The sequence below is a fragment of the Triturus cristatus genome, chromosome 6 (genome assembly GCF_964204655.1).
Source record: "Triturus cristatus chromosome 6, aTriCri1.1, whole genome shotgun sequence".
NCBI lineage: Eukaryota > Metazoa > Chordata > Amphibia > Caudata > Salamandridae > Triturus > Triturus cristatus.
In genome coordinates, this window is record NC_140589.1 from 1694420660 (window position 1) to 1694443184 (window position 22525).

Genomic DNA, 22525 nt, shown 5'->3' on the forward strand with positions numbered 1-22525 from the left:
GTTCATGTGACCGCAACCACGGCTTTCTGTTCTGTGTCAGCAAGGTACTCGTTTAGCGAATCATTAATATTACAGATTTTCATCTCTATAATACGATCTGTCTTCCTCATGGGTAATGGCACTGATGCTGCCATATGTGATTCTCTGTCTCATGACAATCGCTTAAGGTGAAAATAGTATATGGGGAATTGGTACCCTTGTGTTAATAACATTAACCTAGAAATGAGAGTATTTTGTTCACAGATAAAGGGAATTTTTATTTTTTAATAACAAGCTAGCTTGTGATCTTAGTAGTCAATCATAACCTCATTCTAATAAAGACATTAAAAAAGCTAAAATTGGCGACTTTTTAAAAAAAAAATTTTGGGGGGGATTTTTGTGTAGGCAAACTTGACCCGAAGATATTGGGTATCGGAGCGCTTTACATTAGCACCAGTTTCATTACAGATGGGCACATTTTTTTTATTTTTATTAGGCACGGAGAGATTAAGTGATTTGCCACATCCTCTCCCCTATGTTAAAGGTTTTTATTTCTCATGCATAATTGTAAGCAACGCATTAGTATACTATTGATGATGCTCCCTAAAGGAAGTTTTTTTACGATGAATTTTAGAGTCTGTTGTTTGTTTGCTTTTTTAATTATATACTTTAAAAATAAAGGCCTGTATCACTGTCGATAGGTACCCCAGTTTAGTGTTTTTTAAAAAAAATTCTTTTTGGAGTACTTAAATTAGGTAGGCCTGTCCTTGAACCAGGCAAACTGGTCTTGAACCCCATTGGTGAACCGACTGATCTCAATTTGCAAGCTATATACCTTAAGGTGGCTTTAATTAACAATAGTCTTTTTCATACCTATGGTATGTGTCCTCATTCCTCTACCTGTGGAGTGGGATATGTCTTCTCACTTGTCAAGACAAGTTGTTTTAACAGAAGGTTCATGAACCAGCACAGTCATTAACCAAACCTAGAAATGTTGGACAATATGTTGATATCTACTAAGCCGATTGGATGCAATGCAGTAGATTACATAATGTATGTAGATCGTAATATGTATTTGGGGTTTCAAATTTTGTTTTATGAATAAATACATACATCTCACTTTTTGATGAGCTTGCACTTTTGAACTCTGAGCACTCAACCGCTATGGCCAGCAAGCGTGTTGAGGTTTGGCTTGGGCCTTCCAAGTTATCTCCGTTGTAGTAGAGGATGTATTCACTTTTTCTATCAACAGATGTCAGTCAGTTGAAGTTTCAGTGATGTCATATGAGCATTGCATTGAAGGGGACCTAGGTTTTATAGAGAGATCTATTCTTTGGGTGTAAACCAGAATGTCCCCTCAAATGATCTTTTTTACAGAAATATCTTGTCTTTTTAAATATCACGTTATTTTGCGATGCGAGTGAAAAACCATGTGTTCAGCTAATATTGCAAGAGGGTGTTTTGCTGACACTAGTGACACCCTCTTCAACCTCCGCTTCCCTTTAGATTTTAATTTTACTCAGTCTTTGTTTAATTCAACTATTTGGTATTTCATTGTTGAATAAGCTTTACTTTGATAGATGTTAGATTTAAAGTTGTTCTGTATAACACCTTTATGTAATGAACTAGAAGGGGAGCCTCTAATACATGTATGGAATAGTATGAAATTTATGGAGCTAAAGAATCTGTGTTTCAGTGCAATATGCTGGCAGGCTCTTGATTACTTGTTCACTTCCTTGATTATTATCTACCCCCGAGTGAACTACTGGAGATTTGTGAGCTCAGTTTGGACAAGATGGGAGCTGTATTTGAGGACACCAACGTCTACATGTTACACATGATGTACCAAGCTATGGGAGTATGCCTCTATATGCAGGATTGGGAAGGCGCCTTACGCTACGGGCAGAAAATTATTAAACCTTACAGGTAATTAATGTACTCTGTTATTCATGTCTGACTATGATGCATATGTAACTGTTGATCCCTTAACCCAAAGCGGGCGCTCTGTTTGTCTTTTTTCTGTTGTGTGATATCTGATCTTTAAATGAGTCTAATAAGAGGAATAAGTGGCATTAAGGCAGGTAGACATCCTATTATAAATTGTGTGCTGTTAGATTTGGACTGCCTGGATGTATCAGTCATGTAGCACTCTAAAGCAGCACCAACTACTAATAAAATCTATTTAGGTTGAAAACATAATTCTTCAACTAATGTGGTCTCAAAGTTCCATAAGGGCATGCACTGTAGCGCACTAGCAGGTCCCCCTAATATCACCCGACACCCCAGCTAAGTTAATTTAATGGCACTGCTCACTTTCTAACTTATGTAACAATAAAATGCAACTTTGCTAATTATAGAGGGGAAATATTTAATATTCCCTCATAGAAAACAGGGATTTCTTTTTACACCAACAAATGTTATGCAGACTTTTAACAAATGTTATCTATTACAAGCTTCAGTTATTTCAAGGTGCATACGTAACCACAACCCACCGTATCTGATGGCATGTAGACATGTTGATCAACTTTTTAGAAGCTGAGCATGCCAAGATGTTCTTGAAATGTTCATTGAACCTGGCAGGCGGGCTTGCCAGGCTTGGAGACTATCAACACCCTGTGGGGCACAGCTTAACTGCGGTTGCACCCCAGCTGCCCCACGGAAGAGTTGATACCCAGTTTGAGAATCAGCAACATAGGAAGTATTTGTGTATCACATGCACCATGATCTTTAAGGAACCCAATACATGCAAGAAACAACAGCGGGCTTATCCTTTCACCCCAACCACTGTATGGAGTGAAACTAAAATAGTGTCCTTTGATATATTAGTGCAGCTCTTTTGCGACAGCACTGTGATTGGGTGAGAAGTGTCCGGATGGAGGTGATAGCTATTATAGGAAACGGGGAGGGCTGTGAAAAGTATCAGTTTATATTTAAACAAAACAAGGGGAACCAATGTGGTATACAAGGACCTTGCGTATCGATAATTTATAGGAACAGTGGTCCTTGACAGAGGTCTAGTACAAGCAAAGAATCTATATAGACTCGGATCAGTACTATATTACTTCTGTCCAGCCGGACAGTAAAATGTAATGATTATTAAGTTCAAGATCTGAGAAAAACAAATAAAGTGGGATGCAGTCCTGCGTCCTACACATTACATTGAACATAAGATAACAAAAACAAACATTCAGGCAGGGCAAAAGGGCTTATTCGCAGTGTGAACAATGAAACAAGCAAAAATAAAATGAAATGAAAGCACAACCATTACACTTGGATAAAACATGTCGACTACGTTTCGATCCCTTTGTGGAAATAATGAGATCATCATCAGAACAAAATTAATGCAAGCATGAGAACCATAAAGCCGTGAAACAATAAAAAAGAATGTTAAGGAAAAACAGGCGGAAAAGAAATTGAGAATAAAACAAATTAAAGGACAATCCTTATCAACAATGTGCATGTGGCGAGTTGAATTAAAGAGTGAATGAGTGTGTAGACTATATACAGTGAGGGTACTCCTGGTGACTCGAGAGGTGAAAATTGGAACGATTACTGGTCTCTATTGAGGAGGAGCTTGACGAACTGGGTGGTTGGGCCAGAATGGGTGAAGGAGCTGCGCGGTGGTAGCTGGAAGGATGTATATGCGGCAGAGCAGCACTGAGCAGGAAGTGGGCAGTGCCTGAAGGGAGTAAACCAGGTAGTGAGGGAAACAGGAGATTGTTGTAGCAGGTGAACAGAAGGTGCTAATGTGGAAGGACTTACCGCGGGGGCCGTGGCGGTATGATCGGGCCAGCCTGATATCTGGTAAGAAGGACTTCGGAACACATAGGCCTGTGAATGGAAGGTAGGTATAAGCCTAGGTGCTGGAAGGGCAAGTGGCCAGGGCCACGGGGGTAAGAGAATTGAATAGGGTTACCTCCAAGAGGTCTCATAATGCGGTCCGGTGCTGGCAGGTGATGAAGGATTGCTGATGAGGTCCGAAACCGTGAACTGGATTAGGGCCTGTAGGTTGACAATAATGGGCAAGATTGGCAGGGTTGGAGCCTGCGGGAGAAAAAATTGGAGGTTTAGGGAATGGGCAAATTGCAGGGAGTATGGGCGGGATGCTGGGGAAGCGTTGCCGCTTACCTGCAATGAGGAAGGAGAATTGAAAATCTAGTTGTGAAGAGACATTCGCCTACAGGTGACATGGGTATCTCCCGTTGCTTATGCTGGAGTGACTAGTACAGTGGTGGCTTGGCCATTTACACATGCCTGAACAGTTTTTATCCTGGGTGTGAGCGTGTGTCTGGTGCGATGTGACACTTTGTGAAGCCATGAATTAAGTCTATCACAGAAAGGAGCATGCCATCAAAATGAAGCATTTCCAAATCCTAAAACAATGGTGCTGATGCTGAAGTACCCGGTTCTTTGAGGTTTAATTCTACCTCTTGATGGAGACTTATTTTGAAATTTCTTTCTCTGATCTTGACAGAGGACAGTGTTGAGAGTAGCAGTGAAACACATTATGGTGGAAAGTTTGTTTTATGTTGTGTGCTGTCTAACAGCCAGCTGAAGTAGGAGAAAGAGTCTCTGGGTCCAAAGACTTTATACTTTTTGTGCCTGATCTTTAGATCTCCTTTTAAACAATAGGGTATTAAAAGACAGGAAAGGTATTTAAAATCAAAGAGCGGTTTCTGAAGGAGGGACAACAAAACATGATTTCCTTTCTTCACTGCATCCTCTCAATTCTCTGCACTTTCAATGACATACAAGGAATCATATCATTTCAACAGAAGCTCATGTGCTTATTGAAGCAGAGCGGTTCACCCATATCATACTTCCCATGCACACTGATCACTGCTTTCATCTCCAAGCAGTAACCCAACTGAAAATTGGGCATAATGTACATGGAACAAACTCTGTTATTCTGGAATCTAAACATTATCAGAAGCAAATTCTCTTAAACATGCCACAATGAAAGAATTTTCAGCAAACATTTGGTTCCTCAGACAGGTTTACTTATTGGGTTCTGAGCTTCTGGTCTCATGTGGCAGGGTACCACTTTGGCTGTTACTGTAAGGGAGACGTTGCCTCGATTTTCAGTTGATTTCCTCAGACGTTGGTCTGTTTCTGTTGAAAGTGCTCCCTCAAAGATGACAAGACCACTTTCAATCCAAATTAAACAGTGAGCCGTTGCCATGTTTTTGGGTATGGGCACCATGTTCATTTTTCCCTTTATTTGTGTGGATGTTTTACCATTCCTTTTTGTTTTTCACAAACTCACTCCTAAAGCAAGAGTTAGTTTGTGAAAAACTAAAAACAATGCAACTGACACAATTAGTTGTTTGTTTTTCCTGCTGGGGTCTGCCATGTCTTGTATAGCATGTTCACTGAAAATATGCATCGGGGGGGACCGCCCTAAACAGGGTAGTCTTGCCCAATGCATGAAAGGCAGCGACCCTGTGGAGGAGAGGTCTCTGCCTTTGATTGAATACCGGGAGAGGCTTCACCAGCGGTCAGTCACTGTCTCTGCCTCCTCCAAATAAGGCAGCTTGGCAGGTGGTAGAGCCTCCCACTTACAGGAGTTCTCTTGTCCCATCAATCTCTAAATGATCCCTTAAGTATCTCTTCTGTTTCATGCCACCCCCCCAACGCATGTTGTGGTCCAATGTTGATTTTCTAATTTGTGATGTTGATTTTCTAACTCATTTTTTCTCTTGTGTGTGTGAGACAAATGTTCCTTTATCCTCTTAAGTACGTCAAATAAATAAACATAAAGTAACATACTCACTCTTGACTTCCACATCTGGCTGGGAGTGTAATGACTTTTCAGTTTTACGAACACCTGCTTTGTTTTAGTCAAGCAGCGAAATTAGGTCTCTGTAAATTCTAGTTCTAGGATCCTCTCAACATCGAGATTCAACTTGACATCCAAGGTTCTTCTTGAGGTTGCGCCCTGAGCAGAGATCAGTCATTCAGTGTCAGGTGTGTGTGTCGGTGTGGGGCATGCTTTTGATTTGCAAGAGTCACTTAGATATAGAAGTGTTTAACTGAGGTGCTGGAGACAAAACTAGTCACATAGGGTTGGTAATTTACTCTGGAGCCCCTTGTAATATCAGATAGTTCTCATGGTCACAAAACGTTTAAGCAAGTGGAATTTTCGCCTACACTAAAATCGTCGCGATACAAAATTTGCCTTCTCTTGGAAAAAAAGTTGGTGACGAGAAGAAAATTAAAAATGCAACATAGGAAGATAGAATTGGCTGAACCGGAAGAGAAAGGAGTAATAATGAAGCAAAAGAATAAAGTGAAGTAAAACCTGACTTAAGGGAGAATAATCCCAAAAACCTGAAGAAAAACTTCAGGAGCTACTTAATTCTTGTGTATTTACAAATAATAAATCAATATTAGTATACAAATAAGGGTATTCCAGGACCAGTGTGAAACATGTAAGTGATGAAGACATCAAGGAGGATCCTGTTGCTTTTTATGGTTCTGATTTAGATAGAGATGATTTAGTCAAGCCTCGAGTACTGCTATTACTGCAAGTACCAAACTCTGTAGTTTGCTCTATGGTACTATTAGAAGTTGAGCAGTGGTTCTTTCTGAGGGATGCTACCTCGGTTTACTTCCTTCTACTCTCAGACCAACAAAACTCAATGGGACGGCACTGTTGGTAGGAGAATGGAGCAGAGCACATTTGCACAGAAAAATTTAAAACAATTTGAGCACTTGGTCCACAAGTACCTGTGCATGCACTCATGCTCCCTCATGTCATCTGGCTCTGGTTTTCTGTCTCTGCTCTGGAAATTGTACACGATTTTCACTATATGCAGAAGCCACGCCAGTGGGTCTGATTTTCCATATACCTTCAAGCCTTTCTTGCCAGTTGGGTGTTTTCCCCGTTCTTTCTGGTAACATATTAGCTCCTGGTCCTCTGATCACAGTGTGCAGGCCGGACTGTTTGACAAATCTTGTTACGGTCACACTGAGTCCATACAATATCACATGTATTGTATCCTGCCTAACTAGCCCAAGTATCTACTTTAAATATGATTCTCTTTTAGCTAGAAAACTTGTTTGCTAGTTTCAGATGTGAACGGACTTCTTTTCGATTGGTCATTTGCAGAATTTCTAGGACTAAACTGAATGTAGACCCTGGTTCTGGTGAGCTCTTCTACCCAGGGAATCATTCCAGAGTGGTTGCATATGTTATGCCTCATTTCCAAGCCCAAAACTCAAAATAGGAGATATCTATCATACCTTGGGTTAACTATTTAATAATGGCAGTATATACCATCTTTTATTCTGACATACTCTGAATAATGTTCCATAGACAGCTACTCTGGTGTCTATCATATGCCTCCCAGCTGCCATAGAATGCTTGCCTTTGTGGGGACATATTCTGGATTCCTTATGGGCACCAATTAGGCACAAAAGGAATGGTTGGTGTGATATCATCTTTCTGTCACAAGTTTTAGCCCAGAGGAAGACTGGGCAAAACCAGAACTCTAATGGTATGTTTCAGGTTGTATAGCAGGTTTAGCTCTGTTTTGAAGGAAAGTATATCCGAACAGTATTCGTTTTTTCAATTTCCGTTAAGATCATTCTGAGGAATCTGGTTGCTTAACCCTCCATTTTCCAAGACCCCTTCAGAATTTCAGTTCGGGCTCCTTCAGCCTTTCACCATGCCTTTATAGCCTTGAGTGGGTTATCTGTAGAGAGGGATATCTTTCTGATCCCTATGATCCTTTGGAATCTCAAAACATGGTGCAGAACCCACTGCTGATGCAATATTGGCTTTGTTTCTTGGCATTCACCTTGCATCAGTATTTTGGCATCACAGGTCTTTTGGGCACTTCTCAAACCTAATTAGGTTACCAATGGTGTCTGCCTTTTTCAAAGAGATTCAGCTCAAATACACCCTTAGCCTCTAACACCTCTGTTACTGCTATGTCTGACTCCTGAGCCTCCTGACATCACCCTCTACGATAATAGAGCCTCTGACCTGAACCAGAACCCTCCTTTGTTTTTTTAGAAAGACCAGCTATCTTTCTCCGATGCTAGGATGGGATCAGACTTAGATGATGTTTCAGAAGAATCTGTTGCGAAAGGTTATCTCTGTAAGGCCATCCTCTTACTGATGATCATATGGTCCGTTTGATTTTAGGGATCCCACCTGCTGAATCAGGATGGCAGCTTCTGGTGTGATTTACACATCATGAGTTTGAATATTATCAAGGTAAACTCAGCTGTTCCTTCTCCCAAGGTAGACAAACCGAGTACCATTATATTGAATAAAAGTAATGCCTAATAATTACAACACATATCAATAGCGACAACTGCGATTTTAAGGATAATACTGGAAAAACAAGGTATTGGTGAAATGTATGTAAGCTTGCTGGTGTTTGTGTATGTGTCTGCCATTTATGACCTCTATGAGGAGACAAAAAGGCACTGATTTTGTAGCGTTCCATTGTAATTTCTGCTGTCGTGTCTAGGTGAAAGTGAGATGGTATGCAATATGAGGTTTGAATGCATTGGCTCCTTGCCCTAAAGCCTTGCAGATAAACAGTATTGAAATGCTGATAGTGTCTCCAGTAACCCTATGGCCTTCATAACCTGTGGCATAATTTCCCCAGACTACACTGAAAAGGAAACGGAGGAACTCCGTTCTAACACACAGCGCACTGCGGAAAGCCCCCAAGGTTTCTCTTTAAAGCATAAATATTTTAAATCATTACATCAACAATTAAACCTGGTACGCACGTATGATTCTGAAAAATTATTTCATTTGATATTGTTTTTTCAAAAAAATATTATAGACAAACAGAATGTCTTCATCACAAAAATGTCAGAAATTCAAACATAAACACCTTCAAATGTATGAAACAATATGCTCAAGACATTGTTTATATCATTCAATTAAAGCGGACCCAATGCATTTCGGGTTATTAGATCCTTCATCAGGGGAAAATAATACACGAGTTGCTAGTTGCCTTCTAAACTGCTAATCCGACGGCACCAAGTGTCACTCTGTTGGCCACTCCCTGACTGCCTTACCTAGCCTCCCACTACTCAGCATTAGGGAGCTGCACGCCTCTGAGCCTATGACGTAGACTTATATCGTTTCTCCTACTCCTCCACGGATAACTTCCCATATGCCCCCCCGAAGTCCCCAGACATGCGGACACAACTTGTCAGTGATGGCTCAGTCCTGTTAGGAGTATTGGGTTTACTATTGACTGAGTGTACGGATGCGTGGAAGTGCATTGATAATGCGTATTAATGTACGGTCCTGTGTGGTTAGGGCCAACTAAGGTCAGTGGGTGGCAGATGTTCCTTTAGATGTTTTAAGTTTAAGTTATGATTCGGTTATCTTGGGAAAAATATGCCTTGTTGGAAGTCACTAGTGACCGATATGTGTGTTTTATAATCATTTAAGGTCTTCTTCCTAATAAAAAGTGACTTGCCGGTGCGATCCAACCGGTTACGCACTGGATGTACCTGGTGCACGCACGTAAGCTCCTTTTAAGACTGTATTACTATGATGTGCTTCTGGAAGATGCAGCAGAAAACAATGACATTAATTGGTGTTCTATGATGTAGCTCGACAATGGGCGATAGCACACAGAGGTACTCCTGCGTATGCTCCAATATGATCTGCATGTCAGCGCTCAGGAATATCATAAATGTGTTATATCTAAATTGTTGTGATTGCTAATACTATTTGGCACCTGAGATTTGCATTTTTATTATTCACAGCAGAACATAACCAATAGCTTCTTTTTTCTTGTATAGATTCAAACTGTCAGTCATGATAAATAAGTAAAATACCAATAAAGATATTTAAACAAAAAAAAATTCAGGGAAAAATAATTATTTCATTCAAATGTAGTCTGTGGCCTCCTGCTGGAACCGTGAAGAAAACAGCGAGTCACTCTTGATGTATTGTACAATGTCATCAAACAGACTCAAAGTATCTGTGTTTGCAACCACTGTGTCCTAGTGTGGTCATGGGAAGCATGCAGCCAGATTATACAAATTCATGCAGCGACTCTAAAAATGACTATCAATGCGTCCAATTATGCTGTATCACTGAAATAAAGTGAAAATTCCCACGTGCAAACTTAAGTGTGAAATGTGACCCATAGAACCCATGCGTGACTCGTTGAAATTCATGCGCCTCTACTAACTACATAAGGTTCCAAAAAAATCATAAGTGGATAGTGATATGTGCATCCGAAGCCTACCAAAGGGAGCTGAATAACAAAGACATTCAATTACCTTCAAACATGGAGTATAAAAATGGGAGACCCAAAATGAACTTCCTGCCTCAGAATGAAGCGTATCTATAAAAATCTGAAACTGAACGTAAACCCAAATGACGTGCTGCTCCGACTACCTCCAACATGTTAAAAAATGACGTCATCATTTAAAAATTTTGAATATATTTCTAAAACAGGTGTGCAGGTTGGAACCCATTTTTGCTTCATAGATTAACCCAGTGCCTAAACCTCCCACCAGCACCAACAGATATTGTTTAAAGAAATAGCAGATTTGACAACAAACCAGGCAGACACAAAAGTCTACTCTTCAGAGGAAGCAGAATCTATATACTCACTTATACAGGACGCACGAACATTCAGTGCCACCCCCGGAACAGCACAACAATTATTGCGTCAATTCGAATATAGAATGCACAAGGAGATAAACCAATGCCTATACACGACAACGCTCATTGAATATCACAAGGTGAAACGGATACCGAGGGGCCTAAGGATAGCCTTGAAACCCATGCTATTCAAATACAACAAAACATTTATGGCTCGCTGGTATGCTTTTTTTAATGTTCTTTGGACCTCATACTTCTGATTATTGAGGAATTATTGTCCATTCTAGGCGAATTAGCTACTGAAATTGCTACACTTAAAGATTATATTTCTAACCGCATGGAAACTGAAGATTGGACCAAAACTCTTAATGATATCAGTATCAAACTTGACACACATGCTAAGGAAGTTCACGACCGGAAACTGCGCAAATTTAAAAGAGACACCATTGATTACCAGCTAGATGAGGTTTACTCATGGGCAGAGGCATATGCCCAGAAGAAGTTTTTCAGAAAAACAGGAGAAAGCATCGCCACTGATCAGGATCTATCTCTTCGAAGACCTCCAGTACCTATTGAGAGAGACCAAACTTCAAGAACTCGTGATGGGGGGTGTGCCCACTACCAGCAGGAAACAATCTTTTTTTAGACCAGGGCCAGACATCAAATCATCCGCCGGACAAAGGAGAAATTCCACGAGGCAACGGATACGAAGGGGACAAAACAAAAAAAGGGGTTGATTCAGCCAGACATCAACGAAATGTCAAGAAGAAGACAAACATGTCATGAACATTTCACAGAGAACTCTTAAATCGGATGAAATAGCCATACTTAACAAAGGCATGTCCTATGTGCCAACATATACATCCCATGCTTTGGAAATAGAAATAGCTTTTTTTAAATTCATGCGGAAGCTCAGATTAAGATGTTTCTTTCACACCATCGCACAAGATCAAACACTATCTGAACCACCTGAGAAATTTCGACCCAAGAATACGTTTACTGCACCGTTTTCGTATAAAACGCTGGATAATTTTGAACTACTGGCCAAAAAAGACATACAAAGCATCAAATACTCATTACCCACACGCACCAATCTGACGCAAAGGATTTAACACTCTTTAAGACAAGACACCAACTTAATGTTTCAACCAGCTGATAAAGGCGGTGCAATTGTAGTAATGGATAAAGCTTTTTATGACCAGAAAGTTGATGACCATGTTTACCACACAGACACATACATCCAGTTACCAGCAGATCCGACCAAAGAATTCATGGCTACACTATCGCAAATTTTAGAACATGCCGAGGAGATGGGTTGGATAAAAGAAAATACCAGACGCTTTTTACAAACTACAGCTCCGCAAATACCACACATGTATATGTTTCCCAAGATGCATAAGGATTCAGTGAACTCTCCATTTCGCTAGATTGTGGCTGGATGTGGCTCCATACATGAATCCATTGGTCGATACATAGAATTTCATTTGCAACCACTGGTTCAGTCATGGAGCACATATGTGAAGGACACTACGGACTGTCTAAATAAACTTGAACATATTCATAACAACTTCAAGAATGACATACAGTTATGCACCATTGATGTGGTGGCACTATACACCTCTATCCCCCACGGGCAAGGTTTGGAAGCTGTGGAGTGGAGAATACTCAACAGTCACCGAGATGACTTAAATGGAACCTTCATATTAGAATTGCTGCAGTTTTCACTCTACCACAGTTATTTTTTCATGGAATGGGAAGTATTTCCTACAAAGAACCGGAACATCCATGGGCTTCCCAGGGGCGCCCTCGTATGCCAATACATACATGGCATATTTTGAAGACAAGCATATTTTTAACAATGCACAATGGCAAAGACACTTAATCGCTTATATGCGATTTATGGATTACATTTTAGTCATCTGGAGAGGTAACCGTGCAACACTTGAGGAGAACATTCATCAACTCAACCAGTGCAACCCTCTCATTCAATTCACACATAATATTCACCCTAACAAGATTCACTTTTTGGACATTGAAATACAGAAAAAAAGATATGGGTTTACAAACATCAGTATACAGAAAACCTACAGACAGAAACAATGCACTTAATTTTTCTAGTTCTCACCCAATGTCTTTAAAGAGACACTTGCCCCTCTCACAACTGATTTGTATCAAGAGGATTACATCTAATGTATTACAGACTGATAAACTAATTCAAGAACAATTAGAGAGGTACAACAAACGCGTATATCCATCAGACATACTTGAATCAGCCAAAACATCAGTCTCCCATATGAAACATGAAGACTTACTTCTAAATGTTCCCAAAATTCAAAACAAACGTGAGGTGTTCGTCTTAAAACACTCTCAGCAAGCAATAAAATTCAAAAAAGTTATCATGAAGAGATGGGAAATTCTGGAGCAGGAAACTGATTTTACAACGGTATTTTTGGATAAACCTCTTTTCGCCCACACATGGTTGAAGAACCTAAAAACTCTTGAAATCAACACCTTTGCCAACATTAGAACACATAAAGGCATGCGGAAATGTTGGAACTGTGGGACAGTGTGGGAATATAATCACAGGAGACTCTTCATCACCCTCATACTGGCAAAAAGATTTGGTTAAAACACACTTCAGACTGTAATACAGAGGGAGTTATTTATGCTATTCAATGTCCTTGCGGATTAACAGATATTGGCAGAACAGCTCGTAAAATTAAAATGAGAATAATAGAACATAAGAGCATGATATGCACCAAAAATCGCAACTCCTGTTTAGCGTCCCATTGGATTGATACACCACAAACTATCCCTCAATTACGATTCATAATTTTATAGAGAAAATTGTTGCGCACACTGGCATAAAAACCCATACTTTACTAGCCCAACGAGAAACTTTTGGATTAATTACTTGGGGACCCTAATACCGAAAGGGCTCAATGACCATTATGAACTGCTATGTTTTCTGTAATGAACTTGTTTTTGTGTACTATTTTACCTCGTTAGTTTCGCGTGTACATCTGTGTTAGCATTCACTGTCACGATGTGCCACTCATCTACACTTTCCAACTCGCACTTCAGGTCCCCGTCATGATACGTGAAGCATACATTTTTTCATTTTGGTTGTGAAGGTCTGAGGATCTTTCTTGGATTAATGCACAGGCAGCACATGCACATTTTTGTTGGGCTTTTTCGAGTTTTGGCTTGTACATCGGTTAAGATGCCTCGACTTTAATTTATGTATTTTGTAGGTACTGTTGTTAATAAAGTTCGGGCTCCTTTGAAGTAGATATATCCCAGCACGCATAGCTATAAATGGAGAGTTATACGCAGTCACGACTCACGTAATACGGGGTCATGTGACAAGTCACGACGTACGTCAGACATGGGTGAGTTAGAACGCTGGCAATGTTTCACAGTTGAAACACGGGTACCGATTCATCGAATGGTATTTTAAACAATGACTTTTGTGTTATAGAGTGGATTTAACATGTCATATACGTTTTCCACGGTCAAGCTTCAAGGTAAGGGCATTTTGGAACGGTAGTCATTTAGTGAGTACAGCGCACCCGTTTGAGTCAGTAACATTGATACTTTGCATTGTCATTTTAGATCCAGTGGGTTACGCTGTTGATATCGGTAAGACTCTCTTGGTTTTTGCATGTTGGAGGTAGTCGGGGAGCAGCACATCATTTGGGTTTACGTTCAGTTTCTGATTTTTATAGATACGTTTCATTCTGAGGCAGGAAGTTCATTTTGGGTCTCCCATTTTTATACTCCACGTTTGAAGGTAATTGAATGTCTTTGTTATTCAGCTGCCTTTGGTAGTCTTCGGATGCACTTATCAATATCCACTTATGATTTTTTGGAACCTTATGTAGTTAGTAGAGGCGCATGAATTTCAACGAGTTACGCATGGGCTCTATGGGTCACATTTTACACTTAAGTTTGCATGTGGGAATTTTCACTTTATTTCAGTGATGCAGCATAATTGGACGAGTTGCTGCATGAATTTGAACACTCTGGCAGCATGCTTCCCATGACCACACTATGACACAGCGGTTGCAAACACAGATACTTTGAGTGTGTTTGATGACATTGTATATACATCAAGAGTGATTCGCTGTTTTCTTCTTTCCTTTACTGTTCCGGCAGTGGGCCACAGACTACATTTGAATGAAAGAATTATTTTCCCCTGATGAAGGGTCTAATAACCCGAAAAGCATTGGGTCCGCTTTAATTGAATGATATAAATAATGTCTTGTGCATATTGTTTTATACATCTGAATTTGTTTGTTTGAATTTCTGACATTTTTGTGATGAAGACATTCTGTTTGTCTATATTTGTTTGAAAAAAGGTATCAAATGAAAAAAAAAATCAGAATCATATGTGCGTACTATGTTTAATTGTTGATGTAATGATTTAAAATATTTATGCTTTAAAGAGAGACCTTTGGGGCTTTCCGCAGTGCGCTGTGTGTTAGAATGGAGTTCCCCCGTTTCCCTTTCAGTATAGATTTGTTCACAGGGCCACAGGCAAGCCCTCAAGCCCACTGCAGCACGCACTGTTAAAAAAGACGTCATCATTTTTAATTTTTGAAAATATTTCTAAATCAGGTGTGCAGGTTGGAACCCATTTTTGCTTCACAATTGCCCCAGAGCAATAACTCCCAATTACATTTTGTGATTCATAGTTCTAAGTGTCTCCGTCCCCAAAATAATTGAGTCTGCAAAATCCAGACCCTGTTTAATGTGCAGGGGAAATGTCTGCAGGCAGCAGTTCAGACCGGCCCCCACCTGACCCCTGAAGCAGCAAGGGCAAACAGACATTGTTCCCCATATTTTCACCCCTCACCCACAGCACACGTCCACCCCCTAGCCTCTCCCCTGCCGCCCAAGAAGAAGAATCCTACAAAACTGTGGTGCCCACCCCAGAGCATCACACTGACCTACCTGAGTGGCTAGGCCTGCATTGACACACCATGTGTTGAATAGATTATGGCACTCTGGAGATTAAAGCTTCTGCCTTGAGACAGTCTGTGTTGAAGCACTGATTGCCTGCCCGATCAGACTTGGCCACCTATGCGCCATGCGCCTCAAGCTAATAAGTTACTGCCGGAGCACTGTACCTGGAAGGAGGATTGTGTAATTGCTGCATCCCCTGGAAGGTTCAGTGTAACTTCCATTGAGGCTCATCAGATCAGGGCAGCCAAGCACACTGCAGATTAACAAAATCTTCACACACTGCCGCACAGCTCCCAGAGTTGCTACGCCGAGTTGCGTGACAGAGATCAAGAACGCACCATGTCTACAAAGATATGCCACTATCCTGCGCTCTCCTTAACCCCTTCGCTGCTAGGCCTTTTCCTCCCCTGTGCTAAGCCTTTTATGGCTATTTGGGGTAGTTTGCGATTAGGCCCCTGTAACTTTCTGACCCCATAACGTATCCATGCCAAATTTGCGTCCTTTTCTTCCAACGTCATGGGGATTTTAAAGATACCCAGGGTTTGTTGATTCCTCCGGAGGAGACCCAGAAATTAGCCAACATACAGCAATTTTTCTATTTTTGGGAAAAATGGGAAAAAAGTGCTGCAGATCAAAGTGGTTTTTTTTCTTCCCAGCTTTCGGAGACTGACTGACGTTTGTCAGAGAAGCAACATTTTTTACACAGTTTTGGCATTTTACTGGGACATAGCCCATTTTTGCTGTTTTTGGTGCTTTCAATCTCTTTCCAGTTAGTGGTAGAAATGGGTACAAAAGCAATAATGGATCCTGGAAAGCAATACATTTTGGAAAAGTAGATAAAATACGGAATTCAGCAAGGGGTCATTTGTGTAGATCCTTCAAGGTTTTTTTTATAACAACTAAAGTTGAAAATAAGAAAAATTGAAAATGAGTTGAAAAAAACAGCCATTTGTGCCAATGTTTTCACCTGTAACTTCTTCTAAAAATGACAGATATTTGAAAGCAATATACCGTTACATCCGCTGGACCCTTCTGGTTGTGGGGATATATAGGACTTGTAGGCTCACCAATAACCCGACAAACCCAGAGCCAATAACTGAGCAGCATCTTGCTATGGTTTTTAGGTCTCGCCTGGCGTAGGCTGCGCACATGCGCAGTCTCGCTGGCGAGATTTAATTATTTGGGTTTTTTTGTGTAAAGGGCATTAAGCCCCGTCCCTCTTTTCCATTGGCTGGCATCACCGTTTATGCTAAACGGTGGCCAGCCATTGGAAAAGAGCTGGTTGTGACGTTTTCGTTTGGCTTTTTCTGCCGTCCCACTTGGACGGCCTCGCCTGCTTTCCTTCTGAAGTAAAAGGTTTCTTATTTTTATGGGGCCAAACACATGGCCCCATAAAGATAAGAAACCTTTTAGCAGGCGAGGCCGTCCAAGTGGGACGGCAGAAACAGCCAAATGAAAACGTCATGACGAGCACTTGTTATGACAGTGTTCTAGTTTAGGTGGTGTGGAAGAGGGCCGCTCTCAGAAACAGAAGTGCCATTGTTTTCCCATAAGAGCGCAAACGCTGTTTAGTTTCAGTACTAAAGCTGCATCTATGATGAGGGCCACAGGGGGAGGGGGCAGAACACCCCTTCCCCCCTTTGGGGACGGAAGAGGTTACCCGCCAATAAATAGAGGGCAAGAGGCGCTTTAACACCAAAACGAGGAAACAACACGCAGAGCGTTCCCAGGGCACCGGAAAACCAAATGCATTTGTTTTAATATTCACTAACGCGCGTGTGAAAAAGAATGACAATGAATAACATATTGTAAAAAAATGCGTACTTTCCGCGTTGCTTGCGGTAAGAATCACGTAAAATTAAAAATAATAAAAGAAGAAACTTGGAACAATAAAACAAAATTTGTGTATGCGCGCTGTAAATGAGAAAGGGACACATGGGGGGGGGGGCTGAAACATATTGAGGGGGAGAGAAAAGGAAGGCATTAGGAGCCGCTCTCTGCCCCGCCGACGGTTTAACAAATGGGCTCCGGCTTGGCTGAACAGCTGACAACTTCCCGTCAGGGTGGCAGATGACGGCGAAAATTACCAGAAATCCATACTCTCACCGGGTGTCCGGGCCAGATAAGAGCGCGCAAGATATGTTGCCCATCAACGTCGACAGCTTGAGATATTACACTATTAGTTATGCTATTTTTAATATTCAATAATATTTGGGCTATAATTAATTATACGGGTCAGATAGTATCTGAGGCTGGAATGAGGGCTGAAGGGTCTATTAAGGCTGGTAGTGAGAAAGGAGAAATCTAATCTGAGGCCGGGAGCCGTGAAGGGACAAATATACAAGCAACCAGTGTCAGAACGAGAGTGCAGGGCGATAGACCTGCCCTCGATGCTCCCCACCTGCCGCCTCTTTTCCAGGTCGCCGCCACTTTGTTGTAGGAAACACCCCCCACCCCCTTATTCCATTGGTCAATTCGTTGTTTTTCAATCTCGAACTGATAACAGTGTACCGGCCCCATGTCATTCGGGTGACTTTCAGTCAGTCCTGACGTTTCAGTCACAGTGACTCCTTCTTTCTGAACTGCTGCTCGGGGAGATACCATTTTTCAATGCACTGGGTCACTTTTTGCACCCTCGCACCATATCATGTATGCTACTGCTTCCAGTCCAAATTTGAAAGTGGAGAATAATGTGAACAAGCATTGGCATAGCCAATAGGTCTCTCTTTTGGGACCTTATAAGTATTTAGTTATGCAGCACAATATCCTTGGTACAACAACATCAACTGTTGCATGGTGAAACACTTATAAGGTCCCAAAGGCGAGACCTATTGGCTATGCCAATGCTTGTTTTATTGTGTACCAGGTATATAGCAATTCATTTGGGAAAATATAAACAGGGAACAATCTGTATGAAAGACACCTATGTATTTCTTAATGCCAACAAAATATAGAGTTTAGAAACTGTAGCTATTTGCACATCTCCAAAATTGTGGGTACCCATACTAGCATGGGAATTATAAGACATTTTCAAAGTGACTTCTTTTTTACACATTGTCTTACGTTTGGAAGGCAGAAATGCGTCAATAGGTAAAAACAGTTGCTCTACAATTCTGTGTTCCCCTAAGTCTCCCGATAAAAATGGTGCCTCACTTGTGTGGGTAGGTCTAGTGCCCGCGACCAGAAACGGCCCAAAACGCACCGTGGACACATCGCATTTCTACAGTGAAAACTGGCCCTTTTTTCTCAAAGTGCCTAGCTGTAGATTTTGAACCCTAGCTCTACCGGAACATAGGGAAACCTAGCAAACCTATACATTTTTGGAAACTAGACACCCAGGGGAATCCAGATTGGGGTGACTTGACTGGCTCTCACCAGGTTCTGTGACCCAGAATCCCTTGCAAAAATCTAAATTTGTCAGAAAAACCAAATTTTCTTCACATTTCTGTGGTGGAAAGTTCTGGAATCTGCGTGGATCCACAAAATTCCACTCACACCTCATTCCCCAAAAACCCAGGTCGTTTTGTGATAGGTAATTTTGATGTCTCCACAATACGTTTTGGGCCCTTGCCTGTCATAGGTACTTGACCCAGCCACACGAGTGAGGTACCATTTATTTTGGGAGACTTTGGAGAATGCGGGATGGGTGGAAGTTTGTGGACCCACGCAGATTCCAGAACGTTCCATCACAGAAATGTGGGGGAAATGTTTTTTTTTTTTTTTTTACAAGGTTTGAGGTTTGCAAGGGTTTCTGGGTAACAGAACCTGGTTAGAGCCACACAAGTCACCCCAGCCTGGATTCCCCTGGGTGTCTAGTCTAAAAAAATGTAAAGGTTTGCTAGGTTTTCTAGGTGCCGGTAGAGCTAGGGTTCAAAATCTACAGCTAGGCACTTTGCAAAAAAGGGTCCGTTTTCACTGTAAAAATATGGTGTATCCACATTGCGTTTTGGGCCGTTTCCTGTCGCGGGCACTAAGCCTATCCACACAAGTGAGGTACCATTTTTATCGGAAGACTTTGGGGAATGCTGGGTGGATGGAAGTTTGTGGATCTGCACAGATTGCAGAACTTTCCATCACAGAAATGTGAGGAAAATGTTTTTTTTTTTTTTTAAGTTTGAGGTTTGCTAGGGATGGGTAATAGGACCTAGTGAGAGCCACACAAGTCACCACATCCTGGATTCCCCTGGGTGTCTATTTTTTAAAAATGTATAGGTTTGCTAGGATTCCTTGCGAGCTGCGCTAGGACCCAAAATCCACAGGTGGGCACATTCCGTAACACATTCTGTGCCTAATGGGTTTTCTGCCACCCTGGGAAGGGTGCCCCGATATGCCCCCAAGGGGAGGCAGAAAGACTGTGGCATTTTTTTGGGGGGTGGGGGCCTTTGCATGCCCATTCTGGGCAGCCACCACCCCGAATTTTGGGAGAAGAAAAAATCCCTGGTGCCTAGTGGGCTTTTTGCCCCCCCCCCCCGGGAGGCAGATAAGGGGCTAGTGGGTGGATCCCTGCTTGGGGATCGCCCTTCTGGGGTGATTCCCAAGCAGGGATCCACTAGGGAAGTCTATTGTTCGCAAAGGGTCCAACAATACCTCTCCCATGTGTTTCGGTGCTTGTGGGCCTGAGATAGCCCCACAAGCACCGCAACTTTGAAACTACATTTTAGTTTCGTTTTCATTGCAATGACGACAGCGCGCCATGTGCGTGATCGTCATTTCAGGGAAAACTAAAAACAGGCCTCCGGAGGTTGGGGAAGCTGTTCCCAACCTCCCAAGCCAACAATAAAATGGGAAATCCCTCTGCTGGACCCATTCCGGGCGATCCCCGGAATGGGTCCGTCATGAGCACAGGAGCACTGTTGCTCATGACGGAACCATTTTGTCATGAGCACCCAAAGGGTTAATCCTGGTGCACAATTAGGCTGTTGAGCACCACACACATACCTTTGTGTCAGTGCCAAGGTGGCTTATCCCACTATAGGTTGCATACTGAAAGGGTGCCATTCCAGTACAAAATACTGTGCCAAGACAAACTTTAAAACTTTTCCCATTTTGGATGTGTGATGTACAGTGCTGCACACTTGCAAAGTGTGAAACGTTAGGAGAAAAAACACTTGCTTTGAAGTGCAATGATTTTTTGGGTGCAATACTCTATCTACTATTGCTAGTAGATAGGGCTTTGCGACAAAAAACACAGATGGTTGCATGGGAATGCCCATGTCCCCCACGGAGCGCCCCTTGATGCAGTGTAAACTCGAGGCTGCTTTGTGTTACTTTCAGGCAATTTATTCAGTGCAAAACAAATATTGCACTAGAAAGTAAATCCAAAAAAACATAAAATATTTTGCACTGGTTTGTGTCACTTTTGAGATGCAAATCCAGCGCAAAATGTGTGTTAATCTGGGACATAGTACACTGTTTGTGCAGCTCGGTGCTTGTTTACGACCACTACCTCTACCACTGCAAACTGAAGATGAAGCTGGCTCGCCGGTGCTGTTTTCAGGCCGCTGTGTCCTGGAGTGCGGTGGCGACCATCCAAGCTGGTTTCTTACGCGAGGATGCGCCCCGTGGCAGCGCTACCCAGTCCAGATGCTGCTTTGTAGAAGGAGTGATGCCCCCTTTTCTTCCTCTTCTTCTAATTACAGACCTATGGTGGCCCATCCTTGTCCTGCCTCTCCAGGATGGGCCTGCAGCACACTTCAGCCGGAAGCGACATGTTCTCCCCAGCTGGGTGAGCAAGTCAACAGCTCCTTTCAGAGCCCAAGCCACGGCTCATCGGCTGGCAGGGATTGGGGGCACGCGGAGCTAGCCAGGCCTCGTTTCCCAGGGGGATGAATGCCGTGTGCGCCGTCGCCCACCCTCCCCTGGCGCTAGGCCTGGGCTCCCAGCTCTATTTCTGAACCTGGCTTTCCTCGCTGGCACTCCAGAGGGCTGCAGCTGCACCCACCGCCCAGCTCCGAGCACCCCAGGCTTTGTTGAAGGAATCAATAACATGGAAAAATGGGTTCAAGATTGTTTGCGGACGAGATGTTACAGGTGTCCGCAGAAGAAAAAAGGAAAGGCTTTTAAATCCCAAAATATGTATCAGTTATGCCAGGATTAGTGAATGCACAATTAACGATGGCATTTAAATGTCCGCATAAAATGGTGCTTCCGGAAACCACTCGACCACATGTCAAATGTGCTTCAAAGTCCTCCTTTTAAAAATATGCGATTTACAGTTATTTTGTACTCGTTTTCCTCATGACTTGGTGACATCTTTAAGTAAGCAAATATATTTTAATGTTGTAATTCAGGAAGCCCTGTTTTTAAGTTCTTGGAGACTCGGCTGCCTGCCCTAGTATCATAATGCGCTAATTAATGGAGAAAATAACCTATTTTCACTGCTTATCAGTAACAGGATAATCAACAAACGCATGCCGGTCCATGGGGTTTCTTTTTGTGGCAATAGTGTTTCAACATTTGTTACCCCAAAGTGGGTTTTCGACACCGCTTTGCTGAATTCAAGCGCTTGAGATTTGACTTGCACAGATGACCCCTTTATCTTCCTTTTGCATGGTTCTGCAGAGTAGTCGGCATTTAAAAGTATTATCTTTGTTTCAGCAAACATTATCCTGCATACTCGCTGAACGTTGCCTCCATGTGGCTGAAATTAGGACGGTTGTACATGGGGTTAGAAAATCGCACGGCTGGCATCAAGGCGCTAAAGAAGGTATTTATTTTGTTACTTTGAATTGACATTTACCTGCATGGTTGCGTACAGAAGAGAGGGAAATACTTGGTAATTACCCTGCCTCGAGTACTGATGGGAAATCTTGTTCTTTTATGGTAAAGGAATGTTCAGCTAACTCGCACATTTCCCCCACATCTACCGTAATATCCGCTCCATTCACACGGTCACTCGGTGTAGAGCCGATATCACACGGTGGAACATTATGCATGCTCCAAACCCCTGTAGAGACTTTTCACAGCTGATATCCAAAACGC

At 42.1% G+C, this 22525-nt stretch overlaps 1 protein-coding gene across 1 annotated transcript in view; it reads left to right on the forward strand.

Annotated features, from left to right (window-relative positions):
• The window catches only part of SMYD2 (SET and MYND domain containing 2), a 267680-nt gene that overhangs the window by 229418 nt on the left and 15737 nt on the right, over positions 1–22525 (forward strand). The window contains exons 10-11 of the mRNA XM_085612913.1: positions 1731–1905; positions 22142–22250. Of these exons, the coding sequence (XP_085469039.1) occupies positions 1731–1905; positions 22142–22250 (284 nt within the window). The remainder of the gene's footprint in view (positions 1–1730; positions 1906–22141; positions 22251–22525) is intronic.